The 20,968-nt window shown below is 54.3% G+C and overlaps 1 protein-coding gene across 1 annotated transcript in view; it reads right to left on the reverse strand.

Moving 5' to 3' along the window:
* RYR1 (ryanodine receptor 1) overlaps nt 1-20,968 on the reverse strand; it is an 87,632-nt gene that overhangs the window by 20,086 nt on the left and 46,578 nt on the right. The window contains 21 exon segments of the mRNA XM_051989090.1: nt 629-741; nt 1,101-1,238; nt 1,384-1,443; nt 2,221-2,391; nt 3,676-3,690; nt 5,289-5,381; nt 5,715-5,802; nt 9,089-9,329; nt 10,642-10,971; nt 11,508-11,638; nt 12,204-12,285; nt 12,879-13,117; nt 16,957-17,017; nt 17,204-17,253; nt 18,347-18,468; nt 18,554-18,621; nt 18,774-18,889; nt 19,135-19,258; nt 19,516-19,591; nt 19,977-20,054; nt 20,159-20,302. Coding sequence (XP_051845050.1) covers nt 629-741; nt 1,101-1,238; nt 1,384-1,443; nt 2,221-2,391; nt 3,676-3,690; nt 5,289-5,381; nt 5,715-5,802; nt 9,089-9,329; nt 10,642-10,971; nt 11,508-11,638; nt 12,204-12,285; nt 12,879-13,117; nt 16,957-17,017; nt 17,204-17,253; nt 18,347-18,468; nt 18,554-18,621; nt 18,774-18,889; nt 19,135-19,258; nt 19,516-19,591; nt 19,977-20,054; nt 20,159-20,302 — 2,540 coding nt within the window.

The raw sequence follows: 20,968 nt of genomic DNA on the forward strand, positions 1-20,968 counted from the left end.
TCTCTAATCTCTCCAGCCATGTCAATTTCTCTTGAAACACTCCAGCCATGTCAATTTCTCTTTAATCCCTCCAGCCATGTCAATTTTTCTTAAAACATTCCAACCATGTCAGTTTTTCTTGAATCCCTCCAGCCATGTCAATTTCTCTCTAATCTCTCCAGCCATGTCAATTTCTCTTGAAACACTCCAACCATGTCTATTTTTCTTGAGTCCCTCCAGCCATGTCAATTTCTTAATCCCTCAGCCATGTCAAATTTTCTTGACTCACTCAAGTTATATCAATTTCTCTCAGTCCAGCTGTCAGTGTTCAGTTACCTCCACTGCCTCTCCACCCAACATTGTTTTGATAGCTTTTACTCTGTCCCCTACCTTTGTCTTGGAATTCTGATCTTAGTTCTACCTCCTGAATTTTCCTGTCCCTTTATCCTTCTCATTTCCTGACCCTACCTCCCTGCTGAATTCTGAATCAAGTAGTTCTGGTAGGAATTCAAAGTTAATGTAGGATCTATTTGGGATTAGGAAAAAGCCCGTTCTTGTCTATGCCCTTTCCCCAAGATCCCAATCCCCCTTTTCTACTTGGGATCCTCCAACTTGCCCTCACCATCCTTCTCCCCCCAGGCTTCCTTACCGAGGCAAGTTGTACAAGGGTGTCATGCGAAAACAAGCCACAACTGCCCGACGACGCTGTTTTGAAAGCAGCTTGTGCCACACAGCTTTCTTGGACTTGTAGGGATGTTCTGTCTGTGGAAGAACAAGGTAGGGATCAGGGAACTAACACTCCCAAACTCACTATCTCCTCGGAACCCATGGGGCTGTGGAGAGAACATTGCACTAAGAATCAGGAGAGCTAAGTTTCAAACCAGTAATCAGCTGGGTGATCTTGGGCCTATTAATTAACTCTTTCTAGGCTTCAGTTTCCTCACCTCACCTACAAACTCAGAGGGTCCCTGCCAGGTCTATTATCCTATGAAATCCATGCACTCTTATCACTTTTAGGTCTTCTTTTATCCAGGCCTGGGGCCTTTGGCCTTTGGTTCTTCCTCCTTTGAGGCCTAAGCCCTTTCTCAGAAAAGATCTGCCCCTTCAGAGCTCCTTCCTACCTGCTCCAGGTGGTAAAGCACTGCTGATACTTCCTGTACTCGGCGAACAATCTTCTCAGGGGCATCAGCATCCTCAGCCCGGCCAGGCAGCCCCCGGTACAGGGCCATCTGCCAGCGCAGTGATGGGGAGCCCTCACTCTGGAAAAAAAAGGGATGGGAGTTTTATGGAAAGTGTTTCTAAGGAATGAGTCTTAGAGCTAGCCTGACATGTTCTCTCCATTCAGCCTATCCCCTAAAACTTCCTCCCCACCACCTCCAGTTCCAGGACTGGGTTGATTGATACCTTTCCCTGAAGATGAAGGTTATTCTGCAGAAATTCCCGAACTTCTTCATCTGTGTCTTTCTGGGGACAAACACGTTTGGAGGGAGGCAAAGTCAAGTTGAATTCCCCCTATTGTTCTCACAAGGACAAGGATCTAGGGAGATATTTATGAGACTGGCAAGAGTCAGAGAATGGCTGGGAGAAGGGTCAGTGAATGGCCTAGGAGTCACAGTGTGTTCAGAGGGATCAGAGAATAATTAGAGAAGAAATCAGCCAGATAATAGAGACATCATTAAATGGTCAGAGAGGGTCATATATTGATCAGAAGGTCAGTGAATGGCCAGAAGGGTCATGTACTGGCTAGGAACATCAGATAATTGTTGGAGATGGGTGAAATATATGTCAGGTCAGTGAATGGGCAGAGGAGTGAGAGATGTGTTAGATACTGGCCGAATGGGTCAGGAAATGGACAAAGAGAGGCCAGAGAATGGCCATAGAGGTCAGCAATTGGTAAGAAATTGGTCCAAGAAGTCATTGAATGACTAGATAGGTCGGTCAGTGACTAGAGCAATCAGGAAATGGTCAAAGCATCAGAGGGGTCAGAAATAGGTTACACATTAGCCAGCGGTTATTGTATGAACAGAGAAGTTACTAAAATGTCAGAAGATAAGTGAATGGTCACGTGGTGCATGATGGGTCAGATACTGGCCAGAGAGAACAAGGAATGGATGATAGGTCAGAGGGGATATTGAATGGCTGGAGGAATCTGAGAAAGGTCAGACACTGATCACAGAGGTCAATAAAAGAGTCAATGAATTATTGAGAAAAAGAGAAAGTTCAGAGAAAGCGGGGTGGTACCAGGGCATAACGAGTCTTGGCCAGCGCGATGAGGTCCTGGTCGGTGGGTGCACACATGTTCAACCCAATGGGCAGCATCTTCTTGAGGGTAGCCACTATCAGAGAGGTCTGGACGGAATATCGGTCCCCTCGCCGTTTCTTCTTTGTTCTCTCCTGATCGGAGCCTCCTGACTGCAGGCCGCACATGTCTCAGAGCCCAGAGACCCCCGATCTCCCTCCAAAATCCCCATCAGGTAACCCATCTCCCCAATCCTCCCAAACCCTTGGCTCCCCTGGGTTCAGTTTCCCCTAAAGAGGTCATTCCCTTCACCTCCCAGATCCCAGAAAGATCAAGCTGTCCAGTTGAGGCTTCCCTGACCATAGCCCCCAAGAATGACTCAAGTGCAGGGACGTGGAAGAGACAATGGTGACACGTACAGAAGACATGCAGACCGAGGGGAGAAAGACCAACATGGGAATATGGAGAAACAGACACAAAAAGAACGGGACAGAGAGAGAAACATCGAAGGAACAGAAGAGACCGATGCACAAGATATGGACTTCTGGACTTGTTCGAGATCACACATGACGATACCAGCGCTGACATGGAGCCCTGGGCTCCCAGCATCGACCCCCATGCCTGCCCTTCTGTGGGGCAGCATGCACATGCCCCCCTCCCTTCCACTTCCAACCCAACAGCCACTCCTCCCCAACCCAAGATGCTTTAGAGTAGCAAAGAGAAATTTTTTTTTTACAAAGTAAAAAAAAAAAGGTAGAATAGCAAGAAGCTAGAGAGCTGGGAAGGAGGAGTAGGGAATAGGGCTTTCGGTGATTGTGGCAGTGATGGCAATAAGGAAGCTGTGAAGGATAAAGGGGGAAAAATAAAGTGGAAATGTAAAATGGAGAACAGGTTCCAGTGGAAGGACCAGGGGAGATAAAGGAGGCTGGGAGAGGGAAAGTTGGGACTGGGGGATCAGCAGCTAGAGGATAAAGGGATCGGAGGTCAAGAAGACTCGGAGGCTGTGTAACAAGAAAACTGTTCGGTTCTGCACACATATATTGTATCTAGGATATACTGTAACCTATTCAACATGTAAAGGACTCTTGCCATCTAGGGGAGGGAGTGGAGGAAGGGAGGGAAAAAATCGGAACAGAAGTGAATGCAAGGGATAATGCTGTAAAAAATTCCCCTGGCATGGGTTCTGTCAATAAAAAGTTATTTTAAAAAAATGAAAAAAAAAAAAAAAAAAGAAGACTCGGAGGGGGGAGCGGTGTTGGCTAAAGGAGAGGGAAGAAGTTGGGGGCTGGGGGGGCTGGGGAAGAGTAAGGCTAGGAGATGAAAAGTGTCGGGACCAGGAAAATCAGGGAAGGTGGGAATCTAGGGGACAGGGAGATAACAGGAACAGAGGGGATTGGGGCTGGGGGATTCAGCCATCCAGCCATGCTTTGAGACCCCTAGGGCGGGGGAGTGCTGACCTGTCCATCTCCCGCCTGCTCCATCCGGGCAGAGACAGAGACAGAGATATGGTTATCCCCTGGAATTCCCAAATCAATCCCCTGCCCAGGCCCCTTCCTTAGAGTAGCAGACTGGGGTTGGGAAGGGACAAAAGCCTTTTGCTGAGAGCCTGAAAACCTAAGTTCTAGGGTCACTTCTGCACATCAGAAGAAATGTCCCTTCTCTCTGACCCTCTATAGAAATGAGGCGAGGGAATGGATTCAGTGGTTATTCAATGGCTCTGATATCCTATATCCTAAAGTCCCTCCCAGATCAGCCTACATTCATTTTATTGTTCTTATTTTTTCTTTTTGGCTTACATTCTCAAGCCCTTGCCAGCCCTAACTTCCCTTCCCCTTGGGTCTTTCGATATTCTGTGACTTTTTACCTTCCACTTCCCTAGGGGCCCTGTTAGATGGCCATCCACACAATCCAACTACGGGATGTTTCAAGTCCATCCACAATAGCCCTCCTGGTCACATGATAGATTCAACTATCTCCTCTGTGCTGGTAATTCCTGGATCTCTTATTCAGCCCTCATCTCTCTTGAACTATCTAGTCTTGAATCATCAAAGACCTATCTGACATCTGGAAGTAGATGCCCCAGAGGAATCTTAGATTCAACATGTCTGAAACCCAGCCCTTTTACTCTGAGTTCCTCACCCTCCCTGAGATCTGAACGGCATCCTTGGCTCCTCCCTCGATGTATCCAATACATTGTCGGAGCTTGTCATTCCTCTCTTCACATCTCTTGTATATCATCCTTCTTCTTCACTAGCACAACCACAGCCTTCGTTTGGAGCCCAGTCCAGACGACTGCGATCACCTCCTGAACGATATTCCTGCTCCAGGTCTCTCCCTATCCAATCCATCCTTCACTCAGCGGCCAAAGCGCTTTTCCTAAAGCCTGAGTGACCATGTCAGGCCCTCCAATGATCAGAGAAGATCCAATGGCTTCCTTTAGCCTCCAGGATCGGGCAGAAAAGCTTTTCACAGCTTGGCTCCTTCATCCCTTCCTCTTCCAACTAAACCCTTCACACACTCTATAATCTAGCTCCTTGCTGATTGTCATATGAGACTCCATCTCCTACCTTGTGCATTTGTAATGACTATCTACCACGTCTGAAATAATGTCTGTCCTTGTTTTTCAGTTTCTTTGACTTTATTCAAGATCTCACCTTCCTTAGGAAGCCTTTCTAGCCTCCCTTGCTGCTATTGTCTTCCCTGATTTTATGCTGTTTATATCTTGTTTAGGTGGTCTACCCTATTTAACTGTGAGCTCCTTGAGGTCCGAGACCTTGTTTTTGTCTTAATACAGTGTCCGGCACATGGTAAGTGCTTAATAAGCGCCTACGAATCAATCTTGTGGTATTCCTAGCACTTAGCACAGGCCTAGGCACATAGGAGGTACTTAATAAATCCCTGACTGGGAATAGGGAGAATTGGGACAAGAGAAGGCCATGGGAAAAAAGCTGAGGAGAAATGGAAGGACTGGAAGGAAGATGGTGAGGAGGAAGGTCTGGGCTGGAAGGGAGACTGGGAGGGGCAGGAAGAGGAGACCCCCCAGACCCCTTCCCTTTTGCCTCTTGCTCACCTTGGCCATCTTGCTCTTGCTATCTGCCGTCAGGAAGGACATGTTGTTGATTTCGTTCTGTACCACGAAATTCTGTTCCTCTCTCTTGAAGTTCTGAGGGTGGGGGAGAAAATGGACATAGTGATGGAGGGTCTTCCTATTTCAGAATGGCGGAACTTGAAGGGGACTTAGAACTCTAAACAGAGTATTCGAGTTGGGAAGTATTAGGGGTCAGCTAAGGATATTTTTTCAAGACTGAGGACCCAAGAAGGGAACAGATTTCATTAAGGTCACCCTGAGTCAGTGACAGAGCCAAAACTAGAACCCAGGACCCCTGACTCTGGGTCGGGGGCCCTCGCCACACCACAGTTGCTCCCTCTCTGGGAGTTTCACAGCGGTGTCAAGGGATGGAGCTGGGGGAAGGAAGGCCAAGGATCAGGTGCTTACATGAGACTTGGACCAATAGATGAAGATTTCTGCTATCATCCTGAAGAGCTCTTCTGCATCAGGGTTGGGTTCTGTTAGCCAGTGGGCTCTGCGGGAGGGTGGCGAGTCAGAAAATTAGAGGGGAGAGAGGGAGGGGGAGGGGCTTGGACAGAGCTGGTTGATTTTATAGATGGGGAAACTGAGGCCCAGAGTGAGACCGTAGTGGTCAGATGGACACCTCATTTTAAGACATTTGTTGGGAAGGGGGAGGAAGGGAGAAGAATCATACCAAGGTGGCCCCCGGCTAACTCCCTCCCTTCTTTACAGACCATGGATGTGGAATAGTGCACCCTGGCCACAAATGGTTTTACTGAAGTGCTTTTTTCTCCTTCTTTTAAAATCCTTATCATATAATTGAGGGAAAATGTACAGAAGAATTGCACATGTTTGACATATTTTGGATTACTAGGGGAGAGGGTGGAAGGAAGGGAGGGAGAAAAAAATTGGATGATAAGATTTTGCAAGGGGGAATGCTGGAAACTATCTATGCATGTGTTTTGGGAGGAAAAAGCTTTAATTAAAAAAAATATTTCTCATAAGGAATGGCCACCTAGGGAGGAGAGTGGAGAGAGATGCATTTGGGGAATGATGGACTAAAAAAAAAAGATAAAAAAAGAAAATAAAAAGAAATATAAAAAGAAAAAGAAAATGAAAAAAGAAAACGAAAAAGATAGAAGCCTAATGTCCGCCCCGTTATAGGAATGGCTGGAGTAATTTAATCCTTAAGGAGGAATTTTTAGCATTCCTTCCAAAGGCATTTTCTAGAGTGACTCATTCTTCAAAGCATTTGGCAGGGGCTTTGTCCCTCGGGAGGCACCCTCAGGAAGCAAGGAAATGACTTTTCTCAGATAAGGAGGACCATCCTTTAATCCTTTGAATTATAGAATCCGGATGGTTTGGAGGGGGGTCACCTCAGTGAAACTGCTCCCCCTACTGGTGACTCTCTATCAGGACCCCTCCGTGCCTCGAGTCCTGAGGTTCTTGTCCACAGCCTAAGTGGGGAGGGTGAGGGCTGGCCTGGGTGCCTAGAGGAAGCCCTCCTGGGTCTCTGGCCATTGACTGGACTTCCCCATCACCTTGTTACCCAATAAGCCCTGCTTCTATTCTCTCAGTCTCAGGCGTGACATCCGCTGTAAAATTTCCCTGGGACACGTTGGGAACGCGGCCGGGTCGGGCCCTCGGCCCCGTGAATCTCTAGCACCCTTTGGGTGACCTGAAGCTTTAATTCTTTGGAATTAATCGTGCCCGGGGCCATTAGAATCGGCAAGCGATTAAAGGCTTCAGAGTTTTAGCCGAGGTGGCCTCCTGCTTAGCCAAGAGCTGGGAGGCTTTGGATTCTAAAACCCGTCCGGCCTGAGTTAGGAAGTTATTTATACTTCGGTTACTTTCATGTTCTGGGTTAAATGCTCGGCCGCCCAGTCCGGCTACTTGACCTATGACTCAGATCTGGTCAGGAGTCGGACTCGGCTCGAAGACGGACGGAGGAGTCTGGGAGGGAGGAAGATTAGGAAGAGCCGTGTTCAGTTAAGCCGTGACTGATAACGGGTGGGGTTGAGTCAGGAAGGTACCCAGTGGTACCTACAGCCCTAATCTCCAGGCTTACGCGAGCTATATTCCAGGAAACAGAAAAATACCAGCTAAGGTTACTCAGCCAAGTCAGCGATGCCTGGGAGTCTCTGGAAAACGGGAGGGATGCCATAGGAATGAAGAACAAGAAAGGGAAGAGGGGGGATGTACAGGAAACTTGGCTTTGGTTTCTGGAAAAAACCCTGAACTTAAAAAGGCAGAGTGGACACACAGAAAGCACCAATCACAGAGGGCCGGGAGGAACGTCCCGAAGCACAGAACCGACTACGTCGCCTCCCCTCCTCCCTACTCTCCAGTGGCTCCCTATTACCTCTTAGATCAAATACAAAATGCCCTGACTGGCATTAAGTGGCTTCCTAATCTAGCTCCTTCCTCCCTTTCCAGTCTTCTTATACCTTCCTTCCCACCATATATTGTTTGATCCAGTGACCCCAGCCTCCTGATTGCTCCATAAATTAAGACCCTCCATTCCTCTGCCTCTTGGAATACAGTAGATACTTAATAAATGTTTGACAATTTATAATTGCTAAGCCAGGGAGTGTCCAGAAAAGGGTCTTACAACATTTCACCATTCTTCCAGTCAATTGACACCTGATTCTTCCCTCTCCTTCATCCCTCATATCCCATTAATTACCAAGCTTATTCATTCTACTCACATAGTCTTTCTGCATCTTGCCTCAATTATTACAATTGTCTCCTAATTAGATTCCACTCTACCAATCAGCACTTATTAAGTACCTACTGTGTGTCACTCACTGTCCTGAGATAGAAAGAAAAAAAATGAAACACTTCCTGTCCTTGAGGGGGTAGGTATGTTCCCAGGTGAGTCAGTATAGGATATAGGCAGCACCTGGGAGATGAAGAAATACTTTTATAAATTTCTATTTGTTTCTCATGCTAAGCACAGTGCCTGGAGCACAGTAGGTGCTTCATAAATGCTTACTCTTTCCTCCCTTTAGCATGTAGCCTCTTTCAGGGCAGGAACTGTCTTTTTTTTTTTTAATTTCTACTTAAATTTAAATTTCTATTTGTTTCTTTAGCACCTGGCACATAGTAGGTAGTTAATCACTAGCAATCCCCTCGGGAAAACCCCAGTAGGCTCCCTCCCGCCGGGCCATGGAGAGAGCGAGTCCATCCACTCCTCTGGGCCTTGGGCAGACACTAAAGAAGGGGCCTGGGCCCTGCTGGGGAAATCCCGGGACTCAGGCTGACGGGAAGCCCGGCTTTTAGGGGCACTGATCCTCCCATGGTGCTCCAGGTCTGGGGAGCGCAGAACACGGCGCATCTGGGCGGCTGAGATTGGGGCGGCCAAGAGGAGCCAGCGGTGGGCCCTTGGCAGTGGGGCCCAAGTGAGACGTGGGCTGGGGAGGCGGTGGGTTGGTCTGGGCAAGAGCCAAGGGCCAGGGGGACAGCGCCATTAGCTCAGAAAATGTGACAAGGTCGAGGGTGCGGCTGGCACTGGGGGCGAGAGAATGAGCCCCCCCTGTGGACTTGCGGGGACACCCCCCCCATGCTGGGGGTGAGGACAATAGGACCCCAGCTCCCGGACCAGCTCCCCTCGCTTTTGTAACCGAGCAGGGGCTTGGCCGGAGTCACGGGGCTCTGGAGGGCGACCGTGAGCTGGGGGGAGAGGAGGGGAAGGGGGGGACATAACCTTGCCCAGGGCTTTGGAGGCACGTGGGGGGCAAGGCCGGCCTCCCGGGCATCGTGCCCGCTGGGGGCGGGGTGGGGGCGGGGCTGGGGCTGACCGGTTGTTGTCCACATAGCGGATGAGCAGGGGGTAGAGCGCGTAGAGGTCCCGGCAGAGCACGGAGAACTCGTCCCGCACCAGGAGCTCTCCCTCCTCGGCCTCTGCCTTGGCTTCCAGCCTCAGCTGCTCTTCCTCAGCCACCACCTTCCCCGCGCGCTTCCGGAGCCGGCCCACCGTGGGGATGAAATGGGAGCGGAGCAGCTCGGGCCGGGCCCGGCTCACGATCGGCTGCGCAAACACTGGGGGACACGAGGCGGGGCGTGTCGGTGGGACTGGGGAGCCCCCACCCCTATCCGGGGGTCCCCGACCTCCGCCCAGAAGTTAGGGAACCCTCCTTCCCTCCCCCCCCACAGACACTGCCCAGGCCTCTGGGAGCCCGCCACATTCTGGGCCCCAAACTCCTTCTCCTTCGTGGAGTTGGGTTCTAGAGCCCAGGGGGAGTCTCAGAGACCTTCTCTTCCCACTCTAATTTTAGGAAGGCTCAGAAAGAGACAGAGACACTGAGAGAGAGACAGAGAGAGAGAGAGAGAGAGACAGAGAGACAGAGAGAGAGAGAGAGAGAGAGAGAGAGAATGAGAGACAGAGACAGAGAGAGAGAGAGAGACAGAGAGAGACAGAGAAAGAGAGACAGAGAGACAGAGAGAAACAGAGAGACAGAGAGAGACAGACAGAGAGAGAGAGAAAATGAGAGACAGAGACAGAGACAGAGAGATAGAGAGAGAGACAATGAGAGACACAGAGAGAGAGACAGAGACAGAGAGAATGAGAGACAGAGACAGAGAGAGAGAGAGAGAGAGAAAGACACAGAGAGACAGAGACAGAGAGAGAAAGAGACAGAGAGAGAGAGAGACAGAGAGATAGAGAGAGAGAGACAGTGAGAGAGAGACAGAGAGAGAGAGACAGAGAGAGAGGGAAAAACACAGAGAGACAGAGAAACAGAGAGAGACAGACAGAGAGACAGAGACAGATAGGAAGAGTGACTTGTCCAAAAGCCCACAGGTATTTAAGGATCAGAAGCAGGACTTCGGATTCCAAAGCCTGTGGGTTCTCAGAGACCCCGTCCAGCCCTTCTCTGTCTTTGGGGACTCCCAGTTCTCAGACTCACATTCCTACCCCTTCTCTCAGTTCTTGGGAAGACTCCAGCCCATCCCCCACCTTTGACTCCAACTCTAAATGATTACCTTGGGGGCCATGGCTTCTGCTCTGGCTCTCAGAAACCCCCACCCCCTTCTGTCAGACTCTGGGGGTCCCAGATCCAAAAGGGGCTCTCAGGGGACTCAGATCCCCTCACATTTTACAAGCACCACCTCTGCTCTGTAGGAATCCTGCCTCCTTCCATATCCCTAATGTACTCCTCACCCCCCTCAAAACCTATCCCTGTGCCCGTGCCCACCCCTTTCCCCTCCAGGAGCTTCATCCCTACAGGCCCCTCCCCTCCATCCTTTGGCCTTTGACCTTCTCCACTCCCCTCCGTGTCTCACCCTCCGCGCCATGTTCCAGGCCCTTTTTACCCACATCCACACCCCCGAGCGCTTCATTCCCGCGTCCCACCTGCCAAGCGCTTCATCCACGAAGCCTCGTCAATGCCCAGGTTGTTGACGATGATCCGGAGGATGTTTCCCAGGAGGGAGTTGAGGTGGTCCGAGGTGACATCTGTGCAGGGTGGGGGTCCCCCTGGGGGCTGTGAGGAGGGGACCTCAGGCCCCCGCTCCCACCAGCGGGGCAGGTAGTTACAGAGCATGGGCAGCGTGACCTCGATGACGTGGGGCATCTCGGTGTAACGGGCGCCCGACTCGGCCAGCCCCCCGATCTCGGCCATCAGGTGCTTCAGGTCCGGGATATCTGGGCACATCTCCTCCACAGAGCTCGGAAGGCCCAGGACTGGTGCAGAATATGAGACCCACTTAGGGGGTCCCCCAAACCCCATGATCCCATCCCCATTGGGCCCCAAACCTAGGGTTAAAGGGACCTTGGGCCTTTGAAAGGATCTTCAGAACAAGATCCCTCACCAGTGGTCCTCCAGCCTTAGCTTGGAAACCAACACAGATGGAGAGCTCCCTCCCTGTTTTCAGGCACCAAAGAAAAAGATCTGGGGATGGTAGTGGTCTTAATGGACCCAGAATTCAGAGCATCACTGAGTTCCATCAGCTCCCAGACTGATAACTTTCAGAACTCTATTCTTACTCCACTGATTCTGAAGCTCGCCATTTCTATTATCTCCGGCGCAGCACCCCAGAAGCAGAGGACTCCCAAATCTACCCCCGACTTTCTACCTTGATTCCATTGAGTCCCAAAGTTACTGTGTACTCCCTAATCACGGGTCCCCTCATCCCCAGAGCCGCCCCTCCCTTCAACTGGGGATTCTCTAAATTACAGGCTCCCTCCCTTTCACTCAGAGGTGGCCCCCCAAAACTCACTGGCACGTTCTCGGGGAGATTTGGTGGTGTAGACAGAGCAGACATTGAATTCATTCAGTTGGGGTTCAAGGAAGGCAACAGGCATAGCAGCTGCCAGACGGGCGAGGCATTCTCCAAGGGCTGGACGCAGCCTGGGGTGGGGGCAGGGTCATCCTTTGGCTTTTGACCTTCTCCACTCCACTCATCAGATCCCCCACTCTCTAGTTCCTCCTTCAATGAACTTTCTGCCCTTCCCCTCCAATCCTCTCCAATTCCCCTCTGTCTCCAATCTACTTTTATCCCCCTTCCTCCCCAATCTGCCCCCATCCCTCTTCCTCCCCAATCTGCCCCCATCCCCCTTCCTCCCCAATCTGCCCCCATCCCCCTTCCTCCCCAATCTGCCCCCATCCCCCTTCCTCCCCAATCTGCCCCCATCCCCCTTCCTCCCCAATCTGCCCCCATCCCCCTTCCTCCCCAATCTGCCCCCATCCCCCTTCCTCCCCAATCTGCCCCCATCCCCCTTCCTCCCCAATCTGCCCCCATCCCCCTTCCTCCCCAATCTGCCCCCATCCCCCTTCCTCCCCAATCTGCCCCCATCCCCCTTCCTCCCCAATCTGCCCCCATCCCCCTTCCTCCCCAATCTGCCCCCATCCCCCTTCCTCTCCAGTCTTGCCCTTTCTCAGCGAGCCCTCCTTGCCCCTTCCAGCCCCTCCATACTTCTCCACATAGGAATTCTTGGTGGTCCCCAGAGAGTAGATGCTGCAAAGTGTTCGGTAGCAGGAGACCTGGACGTCGTCCACTGCGTGGGAAGGACGATGGAAGACACGAGGGTGAAGATCAGAGATCCTTCCCTTCCCACTGAATTTTTTTTTTTTTTAAGAACAGTTGGACCTCTGAGCTGGGACGGACCTCAGAGACCAAAAGGGAGTGGAGAGCTCGACTCCCCGGGTCAGGGCACCAGGTTCAAATCATGCGAGCCTGTTCCCTCCTCCCTCCAAAACGAGGGGGACAGTGTGCCCCAATAGCAAGCACGTTTCTGGAGCAGATGGAATTGGGTTCCTTCCCAAAAACTGAGTCCCAGCAAGAGGAAGGAGTAAGTCAAACATCAAGTCAGGGACCGCTTGGTCACAGACTTAGAGATCCCAGGATCCCGACCCTGAAGCTGGAAGGGACAGCCCTTCTTTTACAAAGGAGGCAACTGAGGCTCACGGAGTTAAGTGACAACCCGGGTGGGAATTGGCAGTCAGGATTTGAACTCAAGTCTCCCTTCTATCGTCCTTTGAAATGCTCTCCTCTAATCCCCAGCCTCCCCCCTGCCCCAGCCTGAGCCCCCGACCGGGCTTCCCGCCCAGACCGCCCCCCTCCTCGGGACCCAGCCGGGGCTGCCCTCACAGATGACATCGTCCCCAAACTGGTGCTGGGCGATGTGCTGGAAAAGCGTGGTGAGAACGGGAAGCAGAGCCACGGTGGTGTAGGTGAGGTTCTGGCCGACGCCCTTGACCTGCGTCCGCGCCTGGGACACCTTGCCCAGCCGCAGGTTCTCCACCATCTTCTCGATGTCCTCCGAAGCGCTCTCGAAGAACGATCGGAGGCCAGCCTTGACGATCTCGGGACCAGACTTCATCACGGTCCTGGGGGAACAGGACAGGGCTCGGGGGAGATGGAGGAAGGCCCGGGGGCCTGAGCACCAGAGCTGGAGGGGAGCTGTCTTAGAGGCCGTGAGCCCCAACCCCCTCACTTTACAGATTGGGAAACTGAGGCAGGTGGAGGTGAAGTGACTACTTGCCCAGGGTCAACACAGCTAATAAATTAAGATCTGAACTCGGGTCTCTGGGACTCCAAGTCCAGGACCGTAGGCACTGTCTCACCCAATGGCCTCAATAATCAGTGGCCTCGGAGTCTTTCAGAGAGACCTCAAAGGCAACCGTTTTCATAATAATATTAAGACATTATTTACCTATTAAAATACTCCTCCCTTTGCCTCCGACACATCTGAGTGAGGCCGAATTCTCTTCAAATGAGCTATCTGAAAAGCACTCTGCACACCTTAGAGTGCTACAGAAATGCTATTATTATCATCTATATATTTCAAAGAAGCGACACGCTGAAATGGAACAGATGCAGAAGCAAATAGGAGAACCCCGCTGCCTTCTAGTGAGGGCGAGTCTCTTAAAAGAGATTTGCAAGAAGATACATTCTTCTCACGAATTTTTTTTAAAAAGCATGTTATCATGTCATGGTTTTATGGTTATTTTCCTTTTTTTCTCCCCCTTTTTTCCTTGCCCAGGGTCACACAGCCAGGAAGTGTTAAGTGTCTGAGATTGGATTTGAACTCAGGTCCACCTGACTTCAAGGCCGGTGCTTTATCTACTGCGCCATCTAGCTGTCCCTTATGGTTATTTTTATTTTTTATTTTTTTCCTTATGGTTATTTTTAAATGAATCATGAAAAGCATATTTGTTTAAAAAGTGTCAGTTTTCATTCCTAATCTGAGAAATATCCACAGACAAAAGCTCTTCCGAGGGGGGGTTGTCCTCAATAATTCTGAAGAGCATAAAGAGGTCCTGAGATCTGAGAGTTTGGGGACTACGGCGCTGGTCGTCCCTTCTTGGAGATCAGGGACCTAGAATCCATGGGAGGTCAGTGATTTGTTCAGAGCGGGAAGTCGTTGAGCAGGCCCCTGACTTCGGATCAATAACTCTTCACTGTTCTAGACACAATTTCTAGCCCTGTTTTTGGGGGAGGGCCAGGGTCTTGGGGTCCTGGTGAGAACAAGGGTGATTTCAAAGGAGTTGGGAAGGATTGGCGGGCTCAGACTCGCTTCCCGAATCTTTGGTCTCGGGGTCCGGTTACATGATCTGCCTTGGGGGCAGTTGGAGGAAGGGGCAGGGCCCACCTGGCAGAAGGATGGAGATTCAGAGAGCAAGATGGGCCTGGGGAAGTCATGTCAGCGTCAATGACCTCATTTCCAAGACAGGACTAGAGTGGGCTCAATGGGTATCTGGGGAGAATTTGGGATTGGGGACCCCCCAAGGAGTGGGGATGACACATTGACCTTCGTGATCTCTGAGCCTACCCTTAGGGGGGCAGCGGAAGGGCCAGGGGTTCCCAAAGAAGAATGAGGGAGAATCAAAGAAAGGATGACATAAGTTCCCTGTTCGGTACAGAATCTCAGAGTCTGAGTTAGAAGGGCCATTTAGAACTCAAAGGAACTCTCCCTGCCCCAAGTCCGATATATTTGTATTCTTTTCTCTTAGTGGGTTCTGCCCTCTGGAGCCAACGAGGACGGGTCTAGACTCTCCTTCCTGGTCATCCTCCAGGAACGTCCAGGATGTCTCGGAGCACAAGTCACATGACCTTATGTCAAGGAGGCCGCTCCTGTCGGGGACAGTGGCCAGGTGGCCCCCAGTTCTCAGGTGCCGGGGTGCCGAGGTCCTCAGCTCACAAGTGGAACAGAGAGCTCCAGGACTGCCCAGGAGCAGCTGGGGACAAGCTCGTGTGAACTCTGAACTCTAACCCGGGTCAGTTTCTGGAGATTTTGGCAATCTCGATAAAGGGTCTCATCAAAAACTGGTCACTTCATATGAATCTCCGCCCCTTTTCTGAGGGCGTTACTAGGTGAGCAAATTAGGGGATGCTAGAATTAAAGCCGGCTGGGTTTTTAGCATTTAACCAAGAGACTCAATGTCATTTTTGTGAAGGAGGGAAGGATGGGGGCCGGCTTTGGAAGAGGTCGCATGAACACGCTCAGAGAGCATGGAGACGGCCCCGGGGAGGAGATCTCTGCTGAAGGGCTCAGGCTCTGTTCAACGCTCGGACGGTCCCTAGTAGGTGCGCTTGGGGAACGGGGATCATACACAACTGGGAGGGCCGCTTAGTGGGTCTGTCAATCTAGGCTGACTGGGAACGAGGGGAGCAGCGCGGAGCCAGAGCTGGAGAGGGCCGTGGAAAAGGGAATCCACGGACTATGGCAGCCAAGGACCGTCTCCAAGGTCAGGAAAGGAACTCGAGTCCTTGGCTCCAAACCCAGCGCTCTGCGGACTGGCTGTGACTGTGGGTCAGTCATTTTAGTCATGACCGACTCGACCCCCTCGGGGTCCCTGGCAGAGGGACCGGAGCAGCTTTGCCACTTCCTTCTCCAGCTCATTTGGTAGATGAGGAAACTGAGGCAGACGGGGGAAGTGACTGAGGCTGGATCTGAACTCGGGAAGGTGAATGTTCCTGATTCCGGGTCCAGCGCTCTGTGCACTAGGGGGCCCCGGGACCCTTTTTAGCCCCGTTCTCTAGACTTCTCCATCACAATTCCTATGAAAAGACCTGCACGTTTGAGCTGACTGCTGGCTTAGCAGGAATAAATGGGGAGAGCCCCCAGGAAAGCGCGTGTGATCTGAGGCCCCCCAAGAGAGGGCTCGTGTCCGGACAGGGAAGCGGCGATCCCGCCGGCCTCGGTCTGACCACCCTGGACAGCGGCGCGTCCGCCATTGTGATGGAGGCGCCGGCAAGGAGAAACTTCCAGAGGCCTGGAAGGAGGCTCAGCCCGGCCTTATCAGGGCCAGCCAAAGGTGCGGGGGGTGTTTGGGCTGAAGTAAGAAAGCCATGGACAGGATGTGTGTGTGTGTGAGTGTGTGAGTGTGTGAGTGTGTGTGTGAGTGTGTGTGTGTATGTGTGAGTGAGTGTGTGTATGAGTGTGAGTGTGTGTGTGACAGTGTGAGTGTGAGTATGTGTGTGTGAGTGTGTGTGTGAGTGAGTGAGTGTGTGTGTGACAGTGTGAGTGTGTGTGACAGTGTGAGTGTGACAGTGTGAGTGTGAGTATGTGTGTATGAGTGTGAATGTGTGTGTGACAGTGTGAGTGTGACTGTGAGTGTGTGTGTGTGTGACAGTGTGTGAGTGTGAGTGTGTGTGTGTGAGTGTGAGTGTGTGTGAGTGAGTGTGTGTGACAGTGTGAGTGTGAGTGTGACAGTGTGAGTGTGTGTGAGTGTGACAGTGTGAGTGTGAGTGTGACAGTGTGTGTGTGAGTGTGACAGTGTGAGTGTGAGTATGTGTGTGTGACTGTGACTGTGAGTGTGTGTGTGTGAGTGAGTGAGTGTGTGTGAGTGTGTGTGAGAACCCTCTCTAAGCATCCCAAGGCCTACGACGTGCACACAAGGGCTGAGACCCCCCCGCGGGGCCCTGGACACACCGTCAGCACAAATGGTGCCGGCTCTTGGGCTTGACTGATGCCAGGCCAAGCTTCCTAGTGGTTAGAGCTGGGCAGGTTGGCCCACGCCGGGGTCCCCGGCAGAAGCTGGAGGAGCCCTTCTCTAGGGCCTCAGTCAGAGTTGGCCCCGGGGGCCCCCGAGGTGCTTTCCTCGGGATGACGGGCAGAAAGGACACCGGACGGATGGAGGGACTGAAGCCCCGGGGCGCGGCTGCAGGGCCCCTGTGGGTTAGGACGGGGAGGGGCCGGGGTCTCAGGGCGATGAGGTCTCACCTCGCATCCAGTGACCGGGCGAGGATGTGCAGGCAGTTGACCACAGCGGGAGCGTCAGTCCCTGAAGGGAGAGGAAACAGGATGGGGCGAGGAAAGGGAGGCCGGGGCCCTCTCGCCGACCCAGCTCTGACACCCCCACGTGCACCCGGTCCTCCATTCCCAAGTGGAATATGGTCCCAGTTGGGGTCAGGGATGAAAGAATGGGGGAGCCTGGAGGAAAGGAGGCACCGGAGGGAAGGGCTCTTACCAAAGAGAGAGACTCGGTGGCGGACCAGAGCGGCGAGTTTACAGAACAGGCTAGAGACGGGGACAGAGGGGAAAGGGGACGGAGGAAAGGAGGGGCAAGGGGTGAAGAGAGAGGGGACGGTCACGGGGGTGGCGGGTCAGGGAGAGAGGGCGAGATCGGGACGGAAGGAGGGAGAGAAGCGACAAAGAGGAAGGGGCGAGATGGAAGGGATGAGAGAGCAGGAGGAAAGGGGAGGAGGGAAGAGGGGAGAGAGAAAAGGGGTAAGAAGGGGCATGGGAAGGTACGAAATCATGGGCACCCGCAGAGAAATGGGAGGAACAAGGGCGCAAAGGGACAAAAAGGAGGGAGGGAGAGTGGGGAGACAAGGGGGCGGAAGGATGAGAAGGAAAGTGCCAGGAGAAGGGAGGGCAGGGCGTCGGGTCAGAGGGATGTGGGGGACAGGACAAAGGCAGAGAGAGAAGGGGAGGTGGGGAGAAGAAGGTGAGAAGCCGTGATAGAATAAGGACTTAACTCCTGCCACTGAGGACAGGCGGACGTGGTCCCCCAAAGGTTGCGGGATGTTCCCTCACCGAGCGCCGGCAGGACCGCATGCGTCTCCTTGCCCCTTAGGAACCCCCAAAGCCAGAGGACAAGGGAATCAGGGCAGCCTGAGTGCAGGAGCCGGGGAGTGGGGCTGGGGTCCTTCCAGGTGGGGGGGGCCGGGCTCAGGGGCACTGGGGGGCCGGGCTCAGGGGTTTCGGGGGGCGGGCTCAGGGGTTTCGGGGGGCCAGACTCAGGGGCACCGGGGGGCCGGGCTCAGGGGCATGGGGGGGGCCGGGCTCAGAGGCACGGGGGGCCGGGCTCAGGGGCATGGGGGGGGCCGGGCTCAGGGGCACGGGGGGCCGGGCTCAGGGGCATGGGGGGGGCCGGGCTCAGGGGCACCGGGGGGGGCGGGCTCAGGGGTGCGGGGGGGGCGGGCTCAGGGGCACCGGGGGGGCCGGGCTCAGGGGCACGGGGGGGGGCGGGCTCAGGGGTGTGGGGGGGGCCGGGCTCAGGGGCACCGGGGGGGGCGGGCTCAGGGGCATGGGGGGGCGGGCTCAGGGGTTTCGGGGGGCCAGACTCAGGGGCACCGGGGGGCCGGGCTCAGGGGCACGGGGCACCCACCTGGTGATCATCTCCTTTTCCTTGTTAGAGGCGTGGCCCCCACTGCCGAGCACCTTGGCTGGTGTGGACAGGAAGTAGAGGCAGTGATTGTTGAAGTACTGGTTGATGAGCGGCAGGAGGATCTGGGGGGGGAGGGGAGTGAGAAAGGGAGCGTGGCCGTGACCTCAGATCCTGCCCCAGACCCTTTCCCCAAGCCTGACCACTGACCTTGGCAAAGAACTTGATCTCCTGCTCATGGGGAGACTTCTCCACCCGTCCGCTGCTCACCACAGCCTCTGGGGGGGGGGGAGACGGGAAAGGGGGAAATTAGGCCTGAGAGGAACCTTCTGGGGGGATGTTTGGGGGAGGAGATTCTTAGGGGCCAAGAGGCTCTAGAGGGCAGTCCCTTGTGGGGGGGCAGGAAAAGGAAACTGCATGGAAGGCTCACCCAGGTGGGCAATGAACTCCTGTGAGATGTCCATCCATCGGAGCAGCTGCTGGAGGAACCCAAACGCAAACCTCTTCTCAATGGAAGATGTGTCCAGCTCCATGTCCTTCAGCCCTCTGGGAGAGCAGGACAAACAGGACCAAGGTCGGTGAGCCCCCGCCCGCCCCAGCCCCTCTCCTCCGAGAGCTGACCCCCACCCCCGCCTGCCCCCCCACCCGCCCCCCTTGCCCCCCCCGCCCGCCCCTCTCATCCCTACTCCCACCCCCCCACCCCCGCCTGCCCCCCCCTGCCCACCCCTCTCACCCCCGCCCCCTCACCCCCACCCCCGCCCACCCCCCCCTCGCCCCCACCCCCGCCCTACCGCGTCACCGCGTAGCCGTTCATCTGCAGGAATTTGAGCAGTTCCTGGGCTTTCTCTCGATCCCGGGCCTTCTCCTTGGCCGTCAGTGTGTCGTAGGGGACCAGCAGGGGGTGGGTGCCTCCACCTGTGGGGGGGGGTGCTCAAGCAGCAGAGACGGCGCAGAAGGGGCCGGGCCAGGAGCACTGGGAGGGTCTCGCATGGGGGTGACCCCGGGGGTTAGTGGGACCCCCTGAAGCGGGAGATCTGGGGGGCTCTCAGAGTGAGGATCAGCCCAGGGAGGGGAGGGTCCCCAGGGTCAGGCATTCTCTAAGCTGGAGACCCTGGGGGTTCCCAGAGTAGGAGCCCCCCAAGGGACAGCTGGGCCTCGGGGCCGGACCTCACCCTTGGCTTCTAATTCCTGCTTCTTCTTCCTCCCCCACGTGTTATGGTAATTCTCAGCCAGTTGTTCAGCCATGGCCTGGAAGGAGACGGCCCAGGGGAAGCTTCAGTCTCAGGCCCAGGTCCAGCAGCCTCTGGTCTCCCTCCCTCACACCCTCCTCCGCTCCCCCGCCCCAAGGCAAAGTCCTTCCAACTCCCAGCTCCGGCACACGCCCCCCACGCTTAAGGTCCGGGGGTGTCCCCAGAGCTGGGGGTGAGGAGGGAGCTCCTGGGCGAGAGGCAACCAGAGATCATGGGGGACACAGAGGAACTCGGCGGGAGGGGATCCAGTCCGAGCTCAGCGGGGGCGAGGGGGAGGAGGACGGAGCTAGAACTCACTCGGGAGGCGCAGTCAGAGCTCAGCGGGGAGACGACGCAGCCAGAACTCAGATAGGACCATTGGGAAAGGATTTAGGGGGTCTCACCTGCAGTTCCCGGGACAGGGTGACGCAGCTAAGGTCTGGAGGCTGGGGATTGTAGCCCTCTCTTGGGTCATAGGTGGCCTGAAAGTGGAAGAGAGGGAACTCTCAGAGCCGGGAAGAGTGAGCCAGCTCTGCCCTGGGTCCCCCATTCCCAGCCCCCCCCAGCAGCTCCCCACTCCCCTTACCGGGGTGTTCTGGGAGATCTTGCGGGTCTTGGTCTTCTTCTCTCCCTTCTCCTCCTCACCCTCCCGGGCCTTTTCCACAGTCCACTCCCAGGCGATCATGGCCTTCAGGGACTCCTTGATGGGCCATCGGTAAATCTCCTTGTCCTGGTGTGAAACAGGGGAGAAGGCACGTGATCAGTGACAGTCTCCGAGAAGTTCTGCCTCGGGGGGGAAGGGGGAGGCCCGTGAGCACAGGGCCCTGTGATGGGAAACCAGATTTGGGGGGATTTCTCCACTAGAAAGAAGAAATGGGAGCCTCAGCGAGAGACTAGGAGCAGCCCCTTGGCCGTTCCCAGAGACTCTTGAGCGTGAGACACCTGGACAATGTGGGAGTCAGCGGGATTAGCGTAAAGCCTGTTAAATTTGGAGGGAGAGGACCCAGGCCTGAAGCTGAACCCTTCACTCGCTACGTGACACCAGGTAAATTACGTCACGTTCCTAGGTCTTGTTTTCTCCTCTTTAGAAGGTGGGGGAGGGTTCAGCAGAAGACCTAAATTTTCTTCTAATTCTCAGTCTATGGCCTTCCAATTCCTGCCTCCCCGTCTCGCTCTGTTCTCACCCTCCCATCCGACAGGGGGTCCTGGCCAGACGCCAGAGCTAGAAGGGAGGGAGCTGGTTTCCGGAGGGCCGGCGGCAGGAAAAAGGGAGGCTCTGAGGAGCCAGGCCCACGTGGTGCTACATGCAAGAGCCCATTCCACGAGGGGGGCCGAGTTCATGCTCAGGGTGACTGGCCGGGAGGGGAGGGGTCTGCGGAGTCAGAAGGCATTAGAT

Source organism: Antechinus flavipes, chromosome 3 (assembly GCF_016432865.1).
Source record: "Antechinus flavipes isolate AdamAnt ecotype Samford, QLD, Australia chromosome 3, AdamAnt_v2, whole genome shotgun sequence".
NCBI classification, from domain to species: domain Eukaryota; kingdom Metazoa; phylum Chordata; class Mammalia; order Dasyuromorphia; family Dasyuridae; genus Antechinus; species Antechinus flavipes.